The sequence below is a fragment of the Martes martes genome, assembly GCF_963455335.1.
Source record: "Martes martes genome assembly, chromosome: 5".
Classification (NCBI taxonomy): Eukaryota; Metazoa; Chordata; class Mammalia; order Carnivora; family Mustelidae; genus Martes; species Martes martes.
In genome coordinates this window covers 101,631,164-101,654,244 of record NC_137892.1, presented here as the reverse complement: position 1 = coordinate 101,654,244, position 23,081 = coordinate 101,631,164, and the positions used below count along the sequence as shown (strand labels likewise).

Here is a 23,081-nt window from a genome sequence, read left to right as displayed (position 1 = left end):
AAATCTTTAAGTCACATAATCCCTACTTAAGACACAGAAATAAAGGGTCTACCACCATTATATTTTTATGAACAAAATTCCTCAATCTATGGGGTATTGAACAATTTAGAGGTCTTAGAAAAAGTCACTTGTCTAGTTCTTACTAGTACTTGTGCATAATATTTACTGCAGAATTTTTTTCTTTAACAGCTGGAATTTTTATTTAAGCAATTCGACAATATTTATCTAGAATTTTAAAATAATTCATATCTACTGACCCATGAATTATACTTTTGGAATCGATACTGAGGAAATCATCTGAATTTAAATGAGATTCATAAGACAAAGATATTTTATCAAAGCATTATTTGTAACAATGAAATATTTAAACAACCTAATGTTCAAACACAAGATGAAATACTACGCAGGGATTCAAAATAAAAGCGGAAAATACACCAAAATATTAACTGTAATGGTGGGGGGAGGGTGTAAACGATTTTTCTATGTTGCCTTTTTTTTTTTCATACATACCACTTTATAACTGTTTAAATATTAGGAGACAGGGTGCCTGAGTGGCTCAGTCAGCTCCGGTAGTGATTTCAGAGTCCTGGGATCAAACCCCACAGCAGGCTCTGTGCTCAGCAGGCAGTTGCTTGAGATTCTCTCCCTCTGCCCCTCCCCCTACTCAGAAGGTCTCTGTCTCTCTCTCAAATAAATAAATAAATAAATCTTTAAAAAATATATTAGGAGACACCCTTCATGAAATAACAGATTTAGGCAATGATCACCAATGACCATTAGTTGAAAGCACTGGCTTTCTAATGAATGAATTAGGTTGACCCTACTGATCAATCGTAACATCATAAAAGATAACATCATAAAGATTGCTTCCCAAACTGATGCAATATGGAACATACAATATCATCTATAACATACTCTTCTCAAAAAAAACAAAATCCATACTGAATCTGATCAAACCTTGAATCTGATCAAACCTCAAATCTAACTAGAAGTTTTCAGAAAATCGCTGTCTAGAACAGAGTAACACTAAAGATAGAACAGGGATACAATCAGCAAAATCCAGAAAGGGAATTCTGAAAGACAAAAAGCTACTCTCTTTAACAAATAAACTGTAAAGAAAAAAAGAGAGAGAAAGGAGGATAACAGAGATTAAAAGAGACTTGAGTGACATCAACCAAATGCAATGTGTAAAACTTGTTTGGACCCTGATTTGAACAAACATTTTTAAAAACTTATGAGATAATTAGGGAAAAGAGATGCTGACTGGTGTAATAATGGTACTGTGGCTGTATTTTTTTAAAAAACAGTCCTTACCTTTTAGAGATATATATTAAAGTATTTTAGATGATATATGCCTAAAAATTGCTTCCCCAAAATCTAGTTGGGGGGGGGTGGATGGGAGGCATGTTATAAGTGGAAAAAGATCTGTCATATGTTGATACTGCTGTAGTTGGAAAATAAATTTATAAGGATTCGTTATACTGTTAAACAATGAAAATAAAAACTAGGCTCAACATAAAATGTGCCAGTAAAAACTATGTTTAAAAAAAAAAAGGAAAGAAAGGATACATATCAAATGATAGCAGTGGTCTGGATTGGACAGGGCCATGGATAAATTTTTTCTGAATAAAATTTCCCTAAAATCTTCTACAATAAAGACATGATGCTCAAAAAAACTGTTAGAAGGCAAAACAGCCTAATGATTAGGAGTAGAGCCATTGGGAAATGGCAAATTCCAGATCTAAACAGGATAAGTCATGGTAACCCATAACTTCTTGTAGTAAAAAGGAAGTGCTCAAAAAAATTGATGGGCACATGCCCAAAATTTACAGAAGACAACCTCAAGGGACTTCCACTGATCAAATCTGGAACAACTGGAACACCAGTTGACTACTGGAAAGAATGAATTACAACACACTGAATTTAAAAAATGAATCCAGGGCACCTGTCTGGCTCAGCTGGAGGAACATGCAAATCTTGATCTGGAGTTGTAATTTTGAGCCCCACACTGAACACAGAGATGACTTCAAAATAAAAAAAACCTCAAGAAAAAAATGAATCCATGAGTTCATTCCACATTAAAAAATACTAACAGGGGATAAGGAAGAAAGTTCCTCTTCACAAAAGAATGTCAGCTAATCAATGTAGAAGAACGGTAGAAATAAAAAAAAAAATCATTTACTGTTATAGTAATAATTAATTTAAGCAAGAATCACCAATTGATGCTAACACCATGGGTGAAAGCCTGCTTGGGAAAAGAATATTCATATAGCCTCAAAGCACTACCCCATAGATGACATACTGATCACAAAAAGGAGAAAGGGAAACTTCATAGAAAAAAATCTGGTAGACATCACCTTAAAGAGAAGATCAAATTTAACAATGTCACTAGTACAAACTGATGATGATTTGCCCTTGATGTGATGTTATGGATTGAATGTTTGTGTCCCCTCATAATTCATATGTTGAAATTCTAACTCCCAATGTGATAGTATTAGAAGGTGAGGCCCTTGCATAGTGATTAGCTCATGAAAGAGTGGAGCCTTCATGAATGGGATTAGTGCCATCATAAGGGGCTGAAGAAACCAGAGCTATCTCCTTTTATCACATGAGACACAGCAAAAAGTCAGTGATCTATAACCCAGAAGAAGGCTCTCTCTAGAACTCAACAATGCTGGCTCCCTGATCTCAGACTTTCAGGCTCCAGAACTGTGAGAAATAAATTCTGTTGTTTATAGGCCACCCAGTCTGTGGTACTTTGTTACAGCAGCCCCAAATAACTAAGACATGATTCATTTAGAAGACTACAACATTCCCTTTGTTATATTCTTGCCAAAAATGTTTAACCTGAATCTAGGCATATAAAAACATCAGACATATCCAAACTGATGAATATGGTGAGAGGAAAAACTTGAAAAGAGAAGACCCACTTTCTGTAAATAAACTCTACCCAGGTATCTGACTGACTCCAGAAACACTCATGTACAAGAGAGAATCCAGTTGAGGATAAAAGAACCAAATTAAGATTTGAACTGCCACCCCAAACAAGAATGTGCAGTTTGATTCCAACCCAGTTAACTAATAAACAATACTTTGAGAAATAAGACAGACTCTAGAATATCCACAAAATAACATTCACAGTGTCCAATATAAAATTCAAGATTACTTAACATACAAAAAGAATGAGGCAAATGTGACGTTTTCAACTTACAGGGGAACAACAATTTGAATGATCACAGATTTCTTATCAGAAAGTATGGAGGCCAGAAGAAAGTGCAATAAAGTCTTTAAAGTGCTAACGGGAAAAAAATACATATCAACCCAATTCTATATTCAGTAAAAATATCCTTCAAGAATGATGGTGAAACCAAGAACTTTTCAGATAATAATATGCTAAGTTTGTGGCCAGTAGACCTACACTGTAAGAAATGCTAAAGGCAATTCTTCGGGCTTAAGGGGATGATACAATATGGACTCAGATCATTAGGAAGAACTTCAGAGTATTAGAAATGATTACTATCTGATAAAAACACAGAAATCTTTAGCACTGTTTTGTGGGGTTTAAAATATATAGAGATATACATGTGACATTTGACTACTATAGCATAAAACAAAAGGGAAAATACCATAAATGGACTTATACAGTTATGAGATTTCTACACTTTTTTTAAAAGTGGTGTAAGTAGACTGTGTAAAGCCTACTATCCCCAGAGCAGCCACTAAAGATACAAAGAGGTATAGCTTTAAAAAATTCTATTAACATATTCAAATAATCAAAGGATAAGAAAGAAAAAAAAAAACAGGGAAAAAACCAAAAGAGACAAACAAAACAATAAAACGACAGATCTAAATCCAACCATATCAGTAATTACATTTTAAATGTCAACTGACTAAATTTTCCAATTAAAAATTAGAGATTACAGAATGGATAAAAAGCATGAAACAATGGTTGGCTGTCAGGAAGAGACTCACTTTAAAAATAAAAATGAAAATACTGGAGCACCTGAGTGGTGTAGTCAGTTAAGCAACCAACTTGTTTTTGACTCAGGTCATGATCTTAGGGTGATGAGATCCTCACTCAGCGTGGAATCTACTTAAGTTTCTCTTTCCCTCTGCCCCTCTGCCCCCTGAGCATGTGCTCTCTGTATCTCTCAAATGAATAAATCAATCCTTAAAAAAAATAAAAATACAGAGTACATGGGATGCTCAGTCAGTTAAGCATCTGCCTTTGGTTCAGGTCACGATCCCAGGATCCTGGGATCAAGACCCACATCAGGCTCCCTGCTCAGTGGTGAGCCTGCTTCTCCCTCTCCCTCTGCCACTTCCCCTGCTTGTGCTCTCTTACTCTTTCTCTCAAACAAATAAATAAAATCTTAGGGGAAAAAAAAAAAAAGAGAGAGAGAGAGAGGCACTTGGGGCTCAGTGGGCTAAAGCCTCTGCCTTCGGCTCAGATCATGATCCCAGGGTCCTGGGATCGAGCCCCACATGGGGCTCTCTGCTCGGCAGGGAGCCTGCTTCCTCCCCACCCCCCACCTACTTGTGATCTCTCTGTCAAATAAACAAATAAAATCTTTAAAAAAATACAAATATGTTAAAAAAAGATATACTAGGTAAACAGTAGACATAAAAGGGCTGAAATAGCTAACACTGTTAAGTTGTTCTATCAAATAAAATATACTTCAAGAAAAATATTAACAGAGATCAAGCTGGAAACTAAGGAATATACTTACACGTTGACTGTATAAAATTTATATAGAAATGCAAAAGACTGTAATATCCAGCAATCTTAAAAAAAGAACAAGGGGAAATTTACTACCTGACTTCAAGACTTACTATGAAGCTACTATAATCAAGATATTTGCATCACTGGCATAAAGATAAACAGATCAGTGAACTATAATAGAGAACCAAGACCTCACTTACATGGTCATTTAATTTTTCTAAAAAGGCAATAAAGTGATTGGGAGGGAGACAAACCATAAGAGACTCTTAATCTCACAAAACAAACTGAGGGTTGCCAGGGGGTAGGGAGAGGGTGGCTGGGTTATGGACATTGGGGAGGGTATGTGCTATGATGAGTGCTGTTAAATGTGTAAACCTGGCGATTCACAGACCTGTACCCCTGGGGATAAAAATACATTATATGTTTATTAAAATAAAAATTAAAAAAAAATAAAAATAAATAACCAACAAGTAAAAATAAAAAAAAAAAAAAAAAGAAAGAAAATAGGCAAGGGGACGCCTGGGTGGCTCAGTTGGTTAAGCGGCTGCCTTCGGCTCAGGTCATGATCCCAGCGTCCTGGGATCGAGTCCCACATCGGGCTCCTTGCTCCGCAGGGAGCCTGCTTCTCCCTCTGCCACTCTGTCTGCCTGTGCTCGCTCTCTCTCTCTGACAAATAAATAAATGGAATCTTTAAAAAAAAAAAAAAAGAAAATAGGCAAGTCACAGACTAGAAGAAATTGTCTTAAGAACATGTGTGTGACAAATGACTAGTATTCAGGACATACAGAGAATTCCTGTCTTAGTAATAAAAAGCCAAACAAACCAGAGGCGCCTGGGTGGCTCAGTTGGTTAAGCCTCCAACTCTTAATACCGGCCTAGGTCATAATCTCAGGGTCATGAGATAGAGCCCTGCATTAGGCTCTACTGCTCAGGGGGGAGTCTGCTTGAGATTCTCTCTCCCTCTCCCTCTGCCCCTCTCTAACTCAAGTAAGTAAATCTTTAAAAAAAAAAAAAAAAAAGGTCAAACAATCCAATTTACTAGCTTGGTGATTTTGACAAAGTTACCTCCTACTCCTTGGGAATGACAGAATTTAATTTTAAGGTTGCTACAAAGATCAGATGAGATAAGGGTAAGTACAAATACATAAGTGCATAGTGCTTAACACAAAGCAATAGTAATAGGAGTCAATGTTATAAAGACTAGGAATATGTTATAGACCTGTAAACTAAAGCTTTTACTGTAAACTAAAACTTCTTCCTAAATGAAAGAATTCTGTTTTCAAATAAAATCTCATTTGACACACAATATATAAAAACTCAAAAGCAGAGTTATGAATGAGGTAGGTGGTAAAGGTAGACTCTTATAACAATACTAGTACTGGCTACCATACCCTTTCCACACCTCCACAGAACTCTCGTGATCTATAGAACACATTCTGAAAAACCAATGCTGTAAAACAGGGATAGGCAAATTATGGGCTGATTACCTGTTTTTAGAAATAAACCTTTACTAGAACATGGCCACCTAATTCATTTACCTATTATCTCCAGCTGCTTTTGTGCTATGAGATTACAGTTGTATGGCTGTGACAGAGACCATATGGTCTGCGAAGCCTAAAATATTTACTATCTGTCCCCTTAAGAAAAGTTTACCAACTCTGATTTAAAAGAGTACATTTTCAGAGGGCCTACCTGGATAGCACTATTAAGATTCTGTGGAGGGAATAAAAACGTCTATGGCACAGTTACTGTTAATAACAATCCTAAACTTATCTGTAGAAATCATGAGTGTTTTAAGTCTTAAAAAGGAACACTTTGCAGGTGTGACTCCTGTAAATTAAGAGTGCCTAAGATATCAGTATCAAAAACCCTCTACATTGTATAAACCTCACTGGATCCTGATTTCAAACAATCAGGAGACTCAAGGAGATGTGAACTCACCAAATATTTGATAATAATTTTTAGGTATAACAGTATAATGGTTAGATTGGCTTTTCTTTTAAAGAGATCTTGGGGTGCCTGGGTGGTTCAGTCGGTTGAGCATCCAATTCTCTCAGTTTTAGCTCAAGTCATAATTTCATGTGTCATGAGATCCAGCCCTGCGTTGGGCTCCGTGCTTAGCAGAGAGTCTGCTTGAAGATTCTCTCCCTCTACCCTTCTAGTGCTCTCTCAAATAAAATCTATTAAAAAATAAAATTAAAAAATAAACAGATCTTATCTTCCAAGGATACTCAGTAATAATATAATGAAAGGATATGTGGGATCTGATTTGAAATAATCTGTGGAGAGGAGGTTATGGATGGAATATAGGTAATACAGCAGTGACCATGAGTTGATGAATGTGTGGGTGCTGGGGTTCAAAGTACTACTGTTCTCTCAATTTTTATGTCAAATTTTATGTTTGTATTTAAAACAAACACAACCCATGGTCCTTCTGCAAGACAACAGTAAAAATTAAGCTGGCCATTTTCTTTTTAAGAAACTGGTATGAAAGGCAGCACAGATATAAAGAACCCCAGAAAAAAACCCAAGAGGCTTCTCTCTTAAGAATCAATAATGGTAGGGGCGCCTGGGTGGCTCAGTGGGTTAAGCCTCTGCCTTCGGCTCAGGTCATGATCTCAGGGTCCTGGGATTGAGTCCCGCATCAGGCTTTCTGTTCCGCAGGAAGCCTGCTTCCTCCTCTCTCTCTCTCTCTGCCTCTCTGCCTACTTGTGATCTCTCTGTCAAATAAATTAAAAAAAAAAAAAAAACTATTTTGGGACGCCTGGGTGGCTCAGTTGGTTAAGCAGCTGCCTTCGGCTCAGGTCGTGATCCCGGGGTCCTGGGATCGAGTCCCACATCGGGCTCCTTACCCAGCAGGGAGCCTGCTTCTCCCTCTGCTCTGCCTGCCTCTCTGTCTGCCTGTGCTCACTCTCTCTGACAAATAAATAAAATAAAATCTTAAAAAAAAAAGAATCAATAATGGTAGGGGCAGCTAGGTGGCTCAGTTGTTAAGCATCTGCCTTCGGCTCAGGTCATGGATTCCAGGATCCTGGAATCAAGCCCCGCACTGAGCCCCACATAGAGCCCCACATCAAGCCCCGCATCAGGCTCCCTGCTTGGCGGGAAGCCTGCTTCTCCCTCCTCAACTTCCTCTGCTTCTGTTCCTTCTCTCGCTGTGTCTCTCCCTGTCAAATAAATAAGATCTTTTAAAAAATCATTAATGGCAATTATATCAGTGGTCACATCCTGTCACCAAAGCCTAAATTTAGGTAATACTAAATGTGTTTTTTATGGAGGAAAAAAAAAAAGCCTCTGAACTTTTCTGAATTTTACTAGTGGCTGCTTTATCAAGGCTCCTATAGAAGTGAAATGAATGACAAGAAGTATAATAGAAACATATGAGCTCTTTAAAATGTTAATAATATATACAAAAGAAAATATATCCAAACCAATCACCCAACTTAAAAACTATACTATTCTCAAAACTGATTATTTAACTGTGTACTTCTGATCCCATCCTCTGCCTCCACCTACCTCCACCAAGAAGAACCCTTATTCTCAAAATTATTATCAGTTTGTTCTTATAGAAATATAGTTTTAATGTAAATTCTTAAAATGACATATTGACTATTATATTAAATTTAGTGTTCTGAATCTTGTTTTTGTTTTTTTTTTAACCTGAACATTCCTGGATAAGCCTTTGCAGTACAAGCTTTTTGATTAAGGCTGATTGTGTAAAAAATAATAATAAATAATAATAATAATAATAAAGCTGATTGTATAGCCCAGTTCTGCCACTTTCTAGGTATGTGATATTGGGGAAATAATTTTTCCTCAAATTATTTTCCTCAGTTTCCTCTTCTATAAAAGTGGAATAATATCTGCTTCAAAGGTTGTTATGAGAATTAAAGCAAAATATATAAAAAGCACAGTTCCTGGTATATAGCAGGTACTCATAAATGGTAGCTCTTATTGGTTGATATTAGGTATGATTTGTAAAGACTCAGCAAATTAAATCCTTTTACTTAATGGAAAAATAGTATCTTGCTATCAAGTGTTTCCTTTATATTATGCACTTAGACTCCTTAGTAACAAGTCAGCCTGTGAACGGACAATTTCCACAGCCACCACCAGAAGTAATTCTGATAGAATCTGATCCTTTCACTTTGCACACATGCTTTTCAGAGGTAACTTACGTCATATCAACTCTGTTCACTAGGAGATAGTCTGAGTCCACCAAACAGTTTTTTCCAGGTAACTAAAAAGCTGACAAGGTCAATTCTGATGAGATCAGATTTCATGTTTGCATTCAGGGATGAAGGATTCTAGTACTCTGGCTTCCTAAAACTGGCTGAGGCTTCCATGGTCTCCTCAAACTTTCCTGACTATGTATATTCCCATCTCCAGACATGGGAAGGCAGATAGAACCTGTAACAATGAAGAATGCTAGCCCTGGAATAAAGCAAACCTGAGCTTTGGCCCTGGTTCTACTGCTTATTAATTATCTGATGCTGGACAAGTACTAAACCTCTCCAATGCCAGTTTCCTTGTGAATAAAGTGAAGATAATACTAATACTTATCTTCTAAGGTAACTAAAGTCCTGTCTATGGCCCTAAATTCTAATGGAGATGACTTATCTAATATTAATTCCTTGAACTTTCTTCTTTCTCAAAATGCTCTAGATGCTGAATTAAAAGGTGTGACTAGATCATGAAGTGTGAGATGAGAACTTCTCTAAAGTGGTTTTTAGCTGATAATACTCCTTCAACACATAATGCTTTGGGTATTAACTCGGGTGTTAATAAGAGCTATTTTATTTTTCAAGGAAAGAATAAGCACATCTGGCAGAAGAAAACTGTTAAAAGAAATCCTGAGGTCTGGCTCTTTAGCAGCAAGGCACAACAAGCAGGGGTAACTGAAGAAAGACAAAGTCAATTTTAAGAGGAATAAGATGAGAAGAGTGAAGGCACCTAGGACTCAAACAGACCCAGACTACAGTCAGACTGCCATTTCATATGCCAAATCACACAACAATTTTATTACTGTATCACAATGGAGCAGATATGAGGAAATGTTCCACAGAAAGGTTGAACAGAAGTTGGCAGAAGACAACCAAGATGCAAGGGGAGGGGAGGGAAGAGGCACACTGCTGCTACATTATTAATACAAGAGAAGAAGGGTTACATGCAGTGCAACTTAACAAGTCTGGGGTGAAAGTACTGGTCTAAGAGTTCATCCAGTAGCTATGTCAATAGGCATTCAAATAAGATGGTGGCCATTCCAGAAAACGCCAAACAGTTCTGGAGTCAAGTTATCAAAGAGGAATCTACTAAATAGCATACCAGTTTGGGCATCTGGCTCCTGCCAATTCCTCCTGCTGACTCGTACCAGGCCACAATCTTCTCCTACCTCATCAATAGCAATAAATTCTTTATCCTTTCTCCTTGATGCCCACCCCCTCCCTTAATTCTGCTTGGATTCCAATACTCTTTTCCCATATCAGTGCCACCTCTATCCACACCAATTAGATCTTTCTACAGAATCAGCACTCCTATTCAAGAAATAAAAGCTTTGACAGTATTCACACAAGGAGGTTACTGTCTCGGGCTGCATAAATCTGGGAATTTGGTGAAAACTGATGGATGGATAGAAAAAACCTGGAAAGCACCCTGGAAGCAAAAGGCAAATCATTTATAAAGAACTTATATAAATGACTAAGAACCCAAAAGATACTTGGGCAAAGTTGAGAGAACAAGTCTTCAAAGAAGAAAGACAAATTGGCTTTTTTAAAAAAGAAAAAAATCTCAAATTACTACTAATCAAAGAAATATCAAGTATAGTGAAATGCCATTATTTATCTATCAAATAGGTCAAGATCTGTAAAAAAGGAAAAAAAAATTCCTCAGCATTTGGAATGGTGTGGTGAGAACTGAAATGACTGAAATCTTTCTAGAAAGCAATCTTAAAACTTTATAGATAGTAATTCCACTTTTAGTAATCCTAGTTTAAAGAAGTAACTCTAAACAGAAATTCAGACAGTGCTGATGCCACCAGCATCCTCAATTTTATTAAAATATTTTATTTTTTTAAGTAATCTCTACACCCAATGCGGGGCTTCAACTCATAACCCCAAGATCAAGAGTCACATGTTCCACTGACTGAGCCAGCCAGGCACCCCAAGGCTCGTGCTATCTTAGATGTTTATCTTTAACAGGAAAAAAAAAAAAAAGGTAAAAAAACCCATGCTTGATATTAGGGAACACTTAAATAAGAATCTGTTCTTTTTCTTGCCAACCAAAAGTAATCCCTTCCACCTTTATAAGTGGTTAGTGCCTCTATTTTAGTACTTCAGATGATTTGTTATCATACTTACCTACGCCCAAGTCTATCTGCTACACTGAACCGTAAATTCCCTGAGTATAAATCTGAGGTCCCAGTCGGCTCTCTCATATCCCTTTACCACCTTTTGAGCACCCCCAGCACAACACTTCACTAAATAATGTAGTAGAACACAAAAATTTCTGTTAAGTTGAATCACTGTACAAAGCAAATTAATCAACGACTTCAAAAGCAGTATAATTTTAACACATAAAGACATACAAACAACAAAAGAAATAAACAAATACTAAATTTAAAACTGACCTAATTCCACAAGATTATAAGAATATTAGATTCCTAAATACAGAAGTATTAGACCGCAATAGTCAAAATCTACAGCCTTGTCCCTTTGACCCCTCCTTCCTGCCTGGAACACAAATGTGAGGTCTAAAGATTGAAAAAAAAAGCCACCTTGGGACCCCTGGGCTCAGTTGGTTAAGCCACTGCCTTCGGCTCAGGTCATGATCCCAGGGTCCTGGGATCAAGTTCCACATCGGGCTCCTTGCTTGGCAGGGAGCCTGCTTCTCTTGCTGCCTCTGCCTGCCACTCTGCCTGCTTGTGTGTACTTTCTCTCTCTGACAAATAAATAAATAAAATCTTAAAAAAAAAAAAAAAGCTCTACATACCTGCAATTCAACAAATTATATTTCAAAAAATTAAAAATAAAAGCCACCTTGAAACCATGACTCAAGAAACTACAAGTCAAGGGTTGTAGAGCCAAAAGAGAAAAGCCTAAATTCTCATTAACATTGCTGAGCTACTGCCTCATTTTAGATACCTTGTTATGTGAAAAAAAGAAACCCTATATATTAAACCCATTGTTAATGGTGTTTTGTGTTACTGTGATTTATAGAATTTTGTCACAGATATCAACAGGGTTTTCTGTTACTCGTTCTGACTTATAAACAATGCATACCCATCTACTTGGTTACAGTGACTTGACCACAGATGGACACTTAAATCAAATAAAGCCTAATCAAAAGTCTTTCTCTAGAATGACTTATAGTTTCAGGAGAAAGCACTCCTTCTTTCCATTAAAGGCTAAAAGGCTACAGCTGCAGGCAGACATCTTGCTCATCCTTGAAAAGACCTATCTATTGAATACAGACAAGCAGAGTCAAGAGATGGAGGAGAGACATCATCTGAGACCCTAGATCGAGTTCTGTCTGAAACCTACACCAGACTTCCCAATTACCATGCAAACTAACTTGTTTTTTGCTTAAAGGTTACCTGAATTATATTTTTAACACTTACATCCCAAAGAGTCCTATATACTATAGTGAAGTAAACACATAAAAAATTCTTTTACAGTTGAAAAAAACTCCACCCTATATTAACCAATATATTTCAGGTTAATTTGTCATTCTACAATTGCCTACTATTTTCTTTCAGACTGCCCATACTACAACCACAGTGAATCACTTGTTCTTTCCTGTATACTGTTCATATTTTTTATGTGATTTTGCCTTTTACATTAATGCCCTTCTATCTTAATCTCTAATCACATTTCCTCAGAGACTGTATGTCCATTAGTAATTCTAACCTTGTGTTACAGTTATTCGTGTGCAAGCCTTTTCTGCCCAACTGCACTATAATCTCAGTATGCTTGGATTTGTGTATCTCCCCACAGGCCTCTGTCTCCAAAATCCATGTTATTTTTATTAAACCTATGTTATTTCAATAGGAATATAGTTAATCTAACCTCCTAGGTACAACAAAAGCCATATTAACACAAGTAAGAAGACTAAGTGGGGGCACAAACAAGAGTCAGGCAGATAAATTCAGGTATATAAAACAGAAATAGTCAAACTTTGTCTAATTAAAAAATTTTTTTCATTAGACATGTTCAGGTTTTATGATTTTTGCTGAGTCACCCAAGTCAAGCCTATTCTAGGCCTCAGTCCTCTATTAGCTGTTAGGCAAGTCTGTCTACAGCAAGGACTCTGACCTCCATCCACCCACTTACCCATTATTACTTTTCCAGGAGATATCCATGAAGAGAAAATTTACTCTTAACAGTATCCTGACTCTAAGCCACACCCTTGTATCTAGGCTCAAAGTGTACACAGCTAATGCCTTCAGCTCCCCTAACTCTTCTACAATCTATTTCTCACTAGCTTATTATTCTTACGAACTTACCACTTCCTTGCCTTTCATCTTGCCCTTAGCTCTACCTGGCTGATGGCTTATCCTTTACATATTGGCACACAAACACAGATTTCAGAAAGACTACACAGGCAGGAATAATATTCAATAATAACAGCAGCTACCATTTATTGAACATTTACTGCATGCTAGGCACAGGGCTAGGTACTTTATAAAGTGTCCCTGATTTTTTTTAATATTTTATTTATTTATTTATTTGAGAGGGAGAGTGAGAGAGAGCATGGCGTTGGGCGGAGCAGAAAGAATGTGAGAAACAGACTCCTCTCTGAGCAAGGAGCCCAGTACAGGGCTCAATCCTGGGACTCCTGGATCATGACCTGAGCTAAAGGCAGACACTTAACTGACTAAGCCACCCAGGTGCCCCTAAAATGTCTCTGATTCTCATGATAATCCTAATGATGTCAAACTAATTTTACAAACAAGGCATCTGATCCTCAAAAAGGTTAAGGTCATTTGTCAAATATTATACAGCTGACAAGTATTACAGCTGAAATTTAAATTCAGATCTGTCTAGTTCTAAAGCCCATGTTTCTCCCATTCTATCATACTGCCAAAAATAAAATGTTGGATGTTCTCCCAGCCTCCACTCTTATCCCCCACCCCCACAAGCTACACATACAGCAGAGTGATCCTTTGCTCCAATACTAATTCATTCTTTGCTCAAATCCCTCCAATGGCTTTCCCCGACCCCCCGCCCTTTGCTCAGAGTAAAAGCTAAAATTCTTACTATGGCCTAAGAACCCTATCCAATCTGTCCATGTGTCCCTTCCCCAATCACCTCTCTAATCTCATTGTTTATCTTTCGCTCACTTACTTCACTCCAGCCACACAGGCTTCTTTGTCATTCCTCATACACACCAAGGCTGTTCACAATCAAAGGTCTTTGCACTTACTGTTCCCTCTACCTGTAACCACTCTCCTCTCCGCCTTGAAATTTCTCACTTCCTTTAGGTCTCTGCTCAGATGTCACCTTCTCAATGGGACCTTCCCTGACCACCTATTCTAAATTGCTACCTCCTGACCTCAGTACTCCCTAACCTCCTCGTCCTCTGCTTTCTTTTCTTCTCCAAAATACTTATCACCACTTAATATACTGTATGTTTATTTATATTAATATTATTAATATAACATACATACCATATGCTATATTTATTTATTTATTGTCAATACCCCACTGCTAGAATAAAAACTCCATGAGAACAGGAGCTTTGTATAGTCTGTTCATAGTACTTGGTATAGAGCAATTATTTATTAATTACTGAATGAGTAGATGGAAAGCTTCAGTCTTCCTAAATGTTTAAATAAAAATGGTCTCAAACACATTTTCCAGAAAGCAAACACAAAGGCAACCTGCCTTTGTCCTAGTCTAGATTAATTTAGCAAATCTTCTCCCCTCAAACAATGCATTTAAAGAACACTCACTCCCTCTAATTTTCCATCCTTGTGGATAGCCATGTCATTGAGCAACAAACTGAGCAGACTGAGCCAACTTACCCACGTGTAGTAGTATAATCAAATAAAACTTACAGCAAAGTTAATCAGACACATATTTAATGATATGCATAATTGTTATTGTGCTGCATGGTAACTAGGCATAAATGGTAGACACTTCATGTAAATGACTCTAATTACTATTTCTTTTACACAGCCAAATCAAGCATGTCTAGGATCAGATTTGGGTGAAAATAGGAAGGAAGGGAGAGCTGGACACCTAACTCTGGGAGGTAAGTCCTCTTATTCTACCTCCTTAGGCATTTGGCCTAACAGTCTCTCAATCTGGTTTACACGTTTTCAAGAATAACTCTTTCCTTTCCATGGCAAGAGAGGCTCCCTTTTACCAAAAACTAAGTTGAGGGCTTGGCCTCTGATTCCAGTCATAATATGTGACAGGAATCAGAACAATCACTACTATCTCTGGCAAGGAAGACAGGGAGGAAAGCTGATGAAAAAAAAAACACAAACACAACAAACTTATTGAGGACCTACAATATGGCAGGCACATGGCAAACTAGGAGGTGCTTTACATAATTCCTCTACTTCCCCACCCGACCTATAGTCCCAAACTCTGTTCCTAGGACACGGGAATAAGCAAAGAGTGGGACCGTTCCAGTGGGGACTCCCTGTTCCAAGTTCTCTTATAGGTCATAGAGAGTTATTTTAGGTTAGCAAGTTAACACTACTAGGAAGATTAAGTGGAAGCTGTTGTTTAGTGGCTATTTCCCTTGCTTCCTATCTTTTCTAACCTATAGGAGGAGAAAGGGCCCCCTACTTTGCCACGGATTTATCCAAACCTATCCAGCCTTCCCAGCCCAGGCTAAACCCATCCTCTCCGAGACATCACCCTTATTCACTGCAGCTCTCCTTTTTCCTATTGAACTTACTGTCAGAATCATTCATTTGAGTACATTATCATTGACTTTGTGTCATCTTGTTAATTAATTTCTTAGGTTAATGCTTATCTCCCCAATGAGACTGCAAGCTCCTTAATGGCAGAAATTCTGTCTTAAACTTCTTTAGTAATCCACATAAGTTCTATCACCATTAAGAAAAGAAAAATGTTCCGTAAGTATCTGGATGAACTAGCGTTGAGGAGGAAGGCAATAGGTGATAGAAAGGAATCAAATTTCTCATTCTAGGTAGACAAGTTGGCGTTGAAGTTTATAGTATTCTAGTTACACTCCTGAACAAATTTTTAAAACATATCTCCCTATGAAAAAGAAAGTTTTGGGGCACCTGGGAGATTAGTCAGTTGGGTGTCCAATTCTTGGTTTCAGCTCAGGTTGTGATCTCATGGGTCATGGGATCAAGCCCTGAGTTGGGCTCTGAGCTCATTACAGAGTATGCTCTCCCTCTGCCCCTCCCACCAACCTTAGGTGAGCACCTGCTCTCTAAAATAAATAAATAAATCTTAAAAAAAAATTATAAAGTGTTACTGACATTCAGGACACGGCAGACATCTTTGCATGGAGGTCTGAGACATCTGGATCAGAGCTATAAGACATACAGTGCTGAGAATATACAGGCTTCCAAGTCTATCAGAAAACATACATACATATATCTATATCTGAAAGAGTCCTCACAACCAGATTGTAAATCCCATTGAGCAGCATTAGACAGGGTCACTGGCCCTTGTTCCAGGGGAATAGAGAATCTGAAAGGCTTTCCCTGAATGAATGACAGTGCAAATCTCAGTCTCCTTTGCCCACCTGATGGTCTCAGCTTCTCAATAAGTTCAATGAGAAAACCTGGCTCTGGTGGTAGAAGTCTGCATTTGGTTTCAGAATACTCAGAAACAAGTCTGAATCAATTTCAACAGCGAGTATTTGGGGATGTGAGTTGCCCCATCACATCCTAGTAAGGAAAAACAGGCTAAAAGACAAGTATTATATAGCTGAAAGATGTCTTTGGACAGTAATCAATACCCAATTGCTGTTTAACCACAAACTATGAGAGTTAAGTCTCAGAGGTGTCAGTATGAACCACTCTATACTACCCCTTACCTAATAACTCTGACCAGAAGAAGGTTATCTTTCCTAGAGCTCAAGGTACATTCAGCTTCTCAAATTCATTTATTTTTGGATCTCAATGCTGAGTAGATTGTTGACTCATAACTAATACCAGTTGGGTAAGCATGGTGAGATAGGCAAGATAGTTTCTTCCTTCTCTGGTCACCAAATGTCCATCCCCAGAATTCTTTCAGTCACTGGAACTCTCTGCTAAAAAAAAAATCAGACCCGAAGAGCTATGTCAAATTAAAATTACATCTAGAACCTTAGTCCTTCAGTGTTCTTCTACTCAAAAGAGATAATGTCCAGATTTAGGTCTTCAACTTTCACTGTATTTAAAAGATAACCATGCTATTAAAATGACGCTTAAAAATGATGACAAAATCTCTGACCCAGTAATTCTACTATGGGGAACAGTAACAGCAGCTAAAAGTCCTTAAGTATTTACTCTGTGCTAGGCACAGTGCTATGCACTTTCCTTAAAATATCTCATTTAACCTCACAAAAAATCAAATAAAGTCCTTACTATTAACTGGCCTGCTGCATAAAGGGAAGCTAGAAAACTAGCACAAAATCACACACTGGTAAGTGACAAAGATGGGATTTAACCTCAAACTGACTAGATTCCAGAGCCCACCTTTTTTATTATCATCTAAACTAGTATCACATTATATCCTTGGGAAATAACCACAAAATATAACAACTTTAGGCACAAAAGGCTCAGTGACATTTAACTATAATGTGGCTGAAACATGCTAAATATACAACAGCTAAGTAAGCGGAGGCAATTCAGATTAAAGAATATTATGTAAGCATTAAAAATATTTTTACACATAAATTTAGGGACATGGGAGAAATTTTATGCTATTAGTAGAAAAAACAAAACACAAAATTTTATAGATAGTAAGATCTCAATTATGTAAAAAATATATCTGTCCATGGAAAGATCTAAATTTACTGCTAAATTTTAAAAAAAAGCAAGTTGTAGAATAATATATACACTGAGAGTGTGTGTGTGTGTGTGTGTGTGTATACTGAATATGGTCCCATTTATGTAAGTAGTATCTGACTCATTTTAAGTGTTCAACAAATAAAAGCAATTATTATTACAATGAACATGATTACTTTATAATCAAAAAAATCAACAAATTTATTTAAATTATAAGCTTAGGTACTACCTTATATAATAAATAAAAAGAATATTACTTCAGAAAAATTAAATACCATGTGCCTTTTTTCCTGGAAATCTTTTTTTTTTTTAAGATTTTTTTAATTTATCTGACAGAGATCACAAGTAGGCAGAGAGGCAGGCAGAGAGAAGGGGGGAAGCAGGCTCCCTGCTGAGCAGAGAGCCCAACTCGGGGCTTGATTCCAGGACTCTGAGATCATGACCTGAGCCGAAGGCAGAGGCTTTAACCTCTTAAAACCTCTTAACTGAGCCACCCAGGCGCCCCTTTTCCCGGAAATCTTAACCTATAAAATACCTCACTATTATACAATTTCAGATTAAATACTTCTAAGTTATGGGAATCAAATAGGACTGAGACATGCAACACTTGTGATCATCTAAGGTATGGTTATATTCAACATGCTGGACCACAGAGAGCTGAGCTGATACTATTTAGAAATATACAGAAAGGCAAGATTAGGGGTAATTCACAGGATGTGATGAACAAGCAGATTCTCTTGATCAGTAATACACACTGCACCAAAATCAAGATTTTTCACGTTCTCTTCAAAAAGTAACCAATAGTCCAGGGTGACGCAGCAGAGAATACAAGACATGAACTGAAATTAGGGATATTTCTTAGCTACAGTTTTAACACAGAACTTTCACACACAAAACCCCACAAGGGACTTATCTTGAATAAAAAATGGATAACTCTAGAACTTATTTCCTCAAGTTCCATAAGGAGTCTCGATATCTGAACATATAAGATGAAACGCAAGATCCACAGCATTGCACTGATTTCTGGCCTACATATACCAAAGATTAAGTTGAAACATTGAAAAATGAAAGATTTTTCCCTTCCCTTTCTCCTGAGTATGTGCAACAAAACAGCATACCTGCCAAAGTAATAAAGAACATGAAAAGTATGGAGAATTAAGTAGATAGGAGAAAGAAAAACAAGCCCAACAACTTTAACTTTGAGGAAGAGTGATCCGTTTTTCCTGTACTGTACTGTACAGGATTACAAAACTACCATGCAAAGAAAAGAGTTTTGATAAATCCTGATAAGTTTTACCTGTGTCTTGCCCTATCAGCCCATTGCAGTACATGGCATGTCGTTCAATCTTTGTGGGTGGGAAGCCTTGGTCACATAGCGGGCAGGAGACCTGGGTACTGGATGAGACTGTAGAAATAGGTATTTCCTTCTCAGCATTTCCCCTGTTACCAACCTGAAGAAAATAATAAATGGCAACTGTAATACCTTTACTTTATAAAATACCTTTTCCCTCAAAGAACTGCAAGAGATTCCATCCCATATTTCATTTACTTTCAGAGACAATACTGAGGCACCTGGGTGGCTCAGTAGGTTAAGCCTCCGAGTCTTGATTTCGGCTCAGGTCCTGATCTCAGGGTGGTGACACTGAACCCCACATCAGGCTCCATGCTGGGCATGAAGCCTGCTTAAGATTCTCTCTCTCTCTGCCCTGCTCTGCCCAGCCCTGATCCACCCCCACTGCATGCTCACTCTCTCTCTCCCTCTCGAAAAAAAAGTATCAGTTTGCCAAATTCAGATCTGAAGATTGGGAGATACACTAATATACTTAATAGTTATTCAGAACCTGTATACTATATGCTAAACACTCTGCATGTAATACTCATTTAATCCTCATAGTAATCTTACAAAGTATTAACATAACCTTTCCTACACATGAAGAAAGTATTGCCCAAAACAGTAAAGCAACTTGCCCAAAGTTACATAACAAATAGGAAGCAGAGCTGAAATTCAAATCAAGGACTATTTAGCTTCAAAACCTGAGGACATTCCTCTCTATCAAGATCTTAGGTCAGCGGGGCACCTGGGTGGCTCAGTGGGTTAAGCCTCTGCCTTCAGCTCAGGTCATGATCTCGGGGTCCTGGGATCAAGCCCCGCATCAGGCTCTCTGCTGAGCATGGAGCCCTCTTCCCCCTCTCTCTCTCTGCCCACCTCTCTGCCTACTTGTGATCTCCCTCTCTGTCAAATAAATAAATAAAATCTTAAAAAAAAAAAGATCAGTATGTTGTGTCTGCTGTGTTTCAAACAATCTACATATCAACAGCATCTCAAAGAAACTTTTTCAATCTCATAAAAGAACTGTGAGCATTCCAAGTGACTTCAGACATAAAGAATTAGGAAACAAAAGAGTTCTAAGCAAAAGTAGCACAACTAAAATTTAAGACCTAGACCTCAGCTTAGACCAATAAGACACACCACCTCTTCTGTTTTATCTGTGACTTTTGGATTAAAAGAGGAAAAAGAACAGAACTAAGACCCAACTATTTAAGCAGACTCAAAAATCCTTAAAACAATTCTGCAGAAGCCATTCTTACACCTTCTCTCTCTTATTCCTCTCAGTGTTTTATAATCACCATTTTCCCTACAGTTCCCAGTGTCTGAGAGGCAGTTTTATTTTACCTTTACAGGTCAGAGCCAAGAACTCTGCAGTGATTAATTCAACAGTATGCGTGAGCACTGCAGCACTACTGCCTAACACTTGCTTCAAAGGACAGCATGTCCTAACCAATCAATGTGAAACTGTCCCGCATAGCCACTGCTTCCATTTAAGAGCAAAGAACACCTGGGCTGTTATTATGCCTTACTACAGGGAAAAAAATAAACCCTCTTCTGGTACAAGATCAAAACAAGACCATAACTGCAATGGGTAGATAATTTGAGCTCTGAGGCAACTGGAGGGTTTTGGTTTTTTGTTTTTTGGGTTTTTTTGTTTTGATTTTTTTGGTTTAGGCCATCCCTAAAATCTACTGCTTGTGAATGTGATCCAACAGAGGGAAACAGGCCATCTAAATACCAAGTCAAACAGTTTCTACAACTGCCAGAAAATGTCGTCTTCAACCCACTTGCCTTTTACTTAAAAAGACATATTCTGAAAGGGGAAAAGAAGAAAGATGAAATAGGAACTAACAGTGCTTGAGTTCATTTTCCATACCAGGATTGGCTAAGCATTTTCCATACCCATCACTCACAACAATCCAACTGGCAGAGGGATCACTAGACCTAGTATTAGAGAAGAGGAAATTGATGTTTGTTTAAAAGGTAAAGTAACCTGCTGGTCATCAAATTAGTAAGTATACAATCTAGACTTGAACCCAAGATTCTGCAGTATCAAAACTTCAGTACTTCTATTTTACCAAATTGTGGCAAAAGCAAAAAAAGCATCCTCTCTACTTTGTTGCTGACCCTAACAGATATTGGGAGACTATCTGATTCTATTATCCTTCTCTAGAAGGTGGAGAGAGCCAACTGTGTCTAGAAGTTCTAGGTGTTATTTATTCCAAGATTAGTCACTCAGCTTCTCACAAACCCCGGTTCTTCTGTTCATAAATCTTACAAGGCAAAGCTGTCTTGGGCATGCAAAGCCATGTGAACAGAGGGGAGAAAAATCAATATACCCTAAAATTTGCAAGTAGTCTTGAGTTACTGAAAGTTAATGGCAACTGAGCAGTTACTTGGCATTCTAAAAGTTCGCTAAGCACAGAAATGTTGTATGACATGAATGTCACTGGTGCTCACACCCAACATTATACTCCTTTGTATTCATCACCAGCTCTATAAAATGCACAGAATGTACCTTCAACTATTAATGTATTCAAGAGGGAGTAGTCTATTATTGTCTTATTGTGAAGACAAGACCACTTCCAATCACATTCATAGACAACTCAGAGGTTCTGAACATTTTTACATAAAGTAAGATTTTTTTCAGCATCATTTAAAAGTTCTATTTAAATATTAACTACAATAGAGGGACTTCAAGAGGAAAAAATATAAGAGAAGCAGCTTTTATTAGGACTGTGCAGTCAGGGATTCAGTCTCTGAAGAGCTGCTTCTACTTCTTTTAAAATACTATACAGTCATTTCTCAAAAGAGATACTTGGACACAGAACCTTGATCTCTTAGACGTTGGTCCTTACCTTCTGGCCTCAAAAGAAACCTCACCTCAATAAACGGACTGGGTGAAAATAAAAGTTATGTCCTACAAATCACCAGTCCTGACACTTCCCCACCCAGTTTATGCGCAGGTTAGAAAGCTCTTTAGATCTTTCCCCGCTTTCCATAAGACTCAACACAGTTTACTTAAAAACCACTGGCTAAACCAACTGTTTGATTCTGAATAACTTCTATTAACTTTTCTAAAAAAAGAATATCTCCAACCAAGGGATTATCTCAGGCAAGATATTCAGAAAATACTATTTTCAAAAGAACCTGACCACTGCAGGAAATCAAATCAAGAAGGATTACAGTTCTGCCATGCTATTCCAAATAACTCAAATACTGTTGAGCAATTCTCTGTCATTAGTAAGCTAATACCACTGAACAGCCACAATATATTACAAAGCAGTAAAATAATAACTGGTTCCACATGCACACTTCTTCTTGTGCCAAATCTTTGCTATGCATTTCATATCCTCTAATTTAATCTTCAAAGCAACCCAGTAAAATAGATTACTTTTTGTCTCCATTTTACATATGAAGAACTGAAATTCAGAAAAGCATTCCTCTTCTATGCTTCCCTAATGCCCTGGGCATCTCTCTGTCATTATATTTGTCAGACCCATTATAAGTATCTATGTGTCTGTCTCCTCCCTTACCAGGACCCTCTGAGGGCAGGCACTGTTTTTTTGTTGTTGTTGATCTTTACACCTCAAGAGTCTAAAATGAACAACCGGCATACAGTACGTAAACTATAATATCTTTCAAATATATGAAATGAATAAAACAATTAATTAATTTGCCCAAGGTCACAAAATTAAGTGATAGGGTTGGGATTCTTCTAGTTCCAATGCTCAAGCTCCTTGCACTACAACATACCACCTTCCGATAAACAAGAAATTTTAGGACAAATGACCCTATACACAGACTCCAAGAGCAAGAGTCCACACCCACTATGATACTATCTTTGTGCTCATAAAATATTCAGATTCTACCTTTCTAATAAGTGACGTGTAACTAAGTAAATGGTGATTACTCAATGACTTAAAAACTATAGTATCTCTAACATCTTTTAATGGAAACAGAATTCTAAGACTATTTACAGACATCCACAAATACCAGCAAACAGCAACAATGAAAAGAGGACAGTCAATGTGAGAAAGGCCATA

General features: G+C 37.5%; 1 protein-coding gene across 1 annotated transcript in view; it reads right to left on the bottom strand.

Annotated features, from left to right (window-relative positions):
• Nucleotides 1-23,081, bottom strand: part of UIMC1 (ubiquitin interaction motif containing 1) — a 130,191-nt gene that overhangs the window by 20,347 nt on the left and 86,763 nt on the right. The window contains exon 10 of the mRNA XM_080803896.1: nt 19,003-19,156. Within this exon, the coding sequence (XP_080660022.1) occupies nt 19,003-19,156 (154 nt within the window). The remainder of the gene's footprint in view (nt 1-19,002; nt 19,157-23,081) is intronic.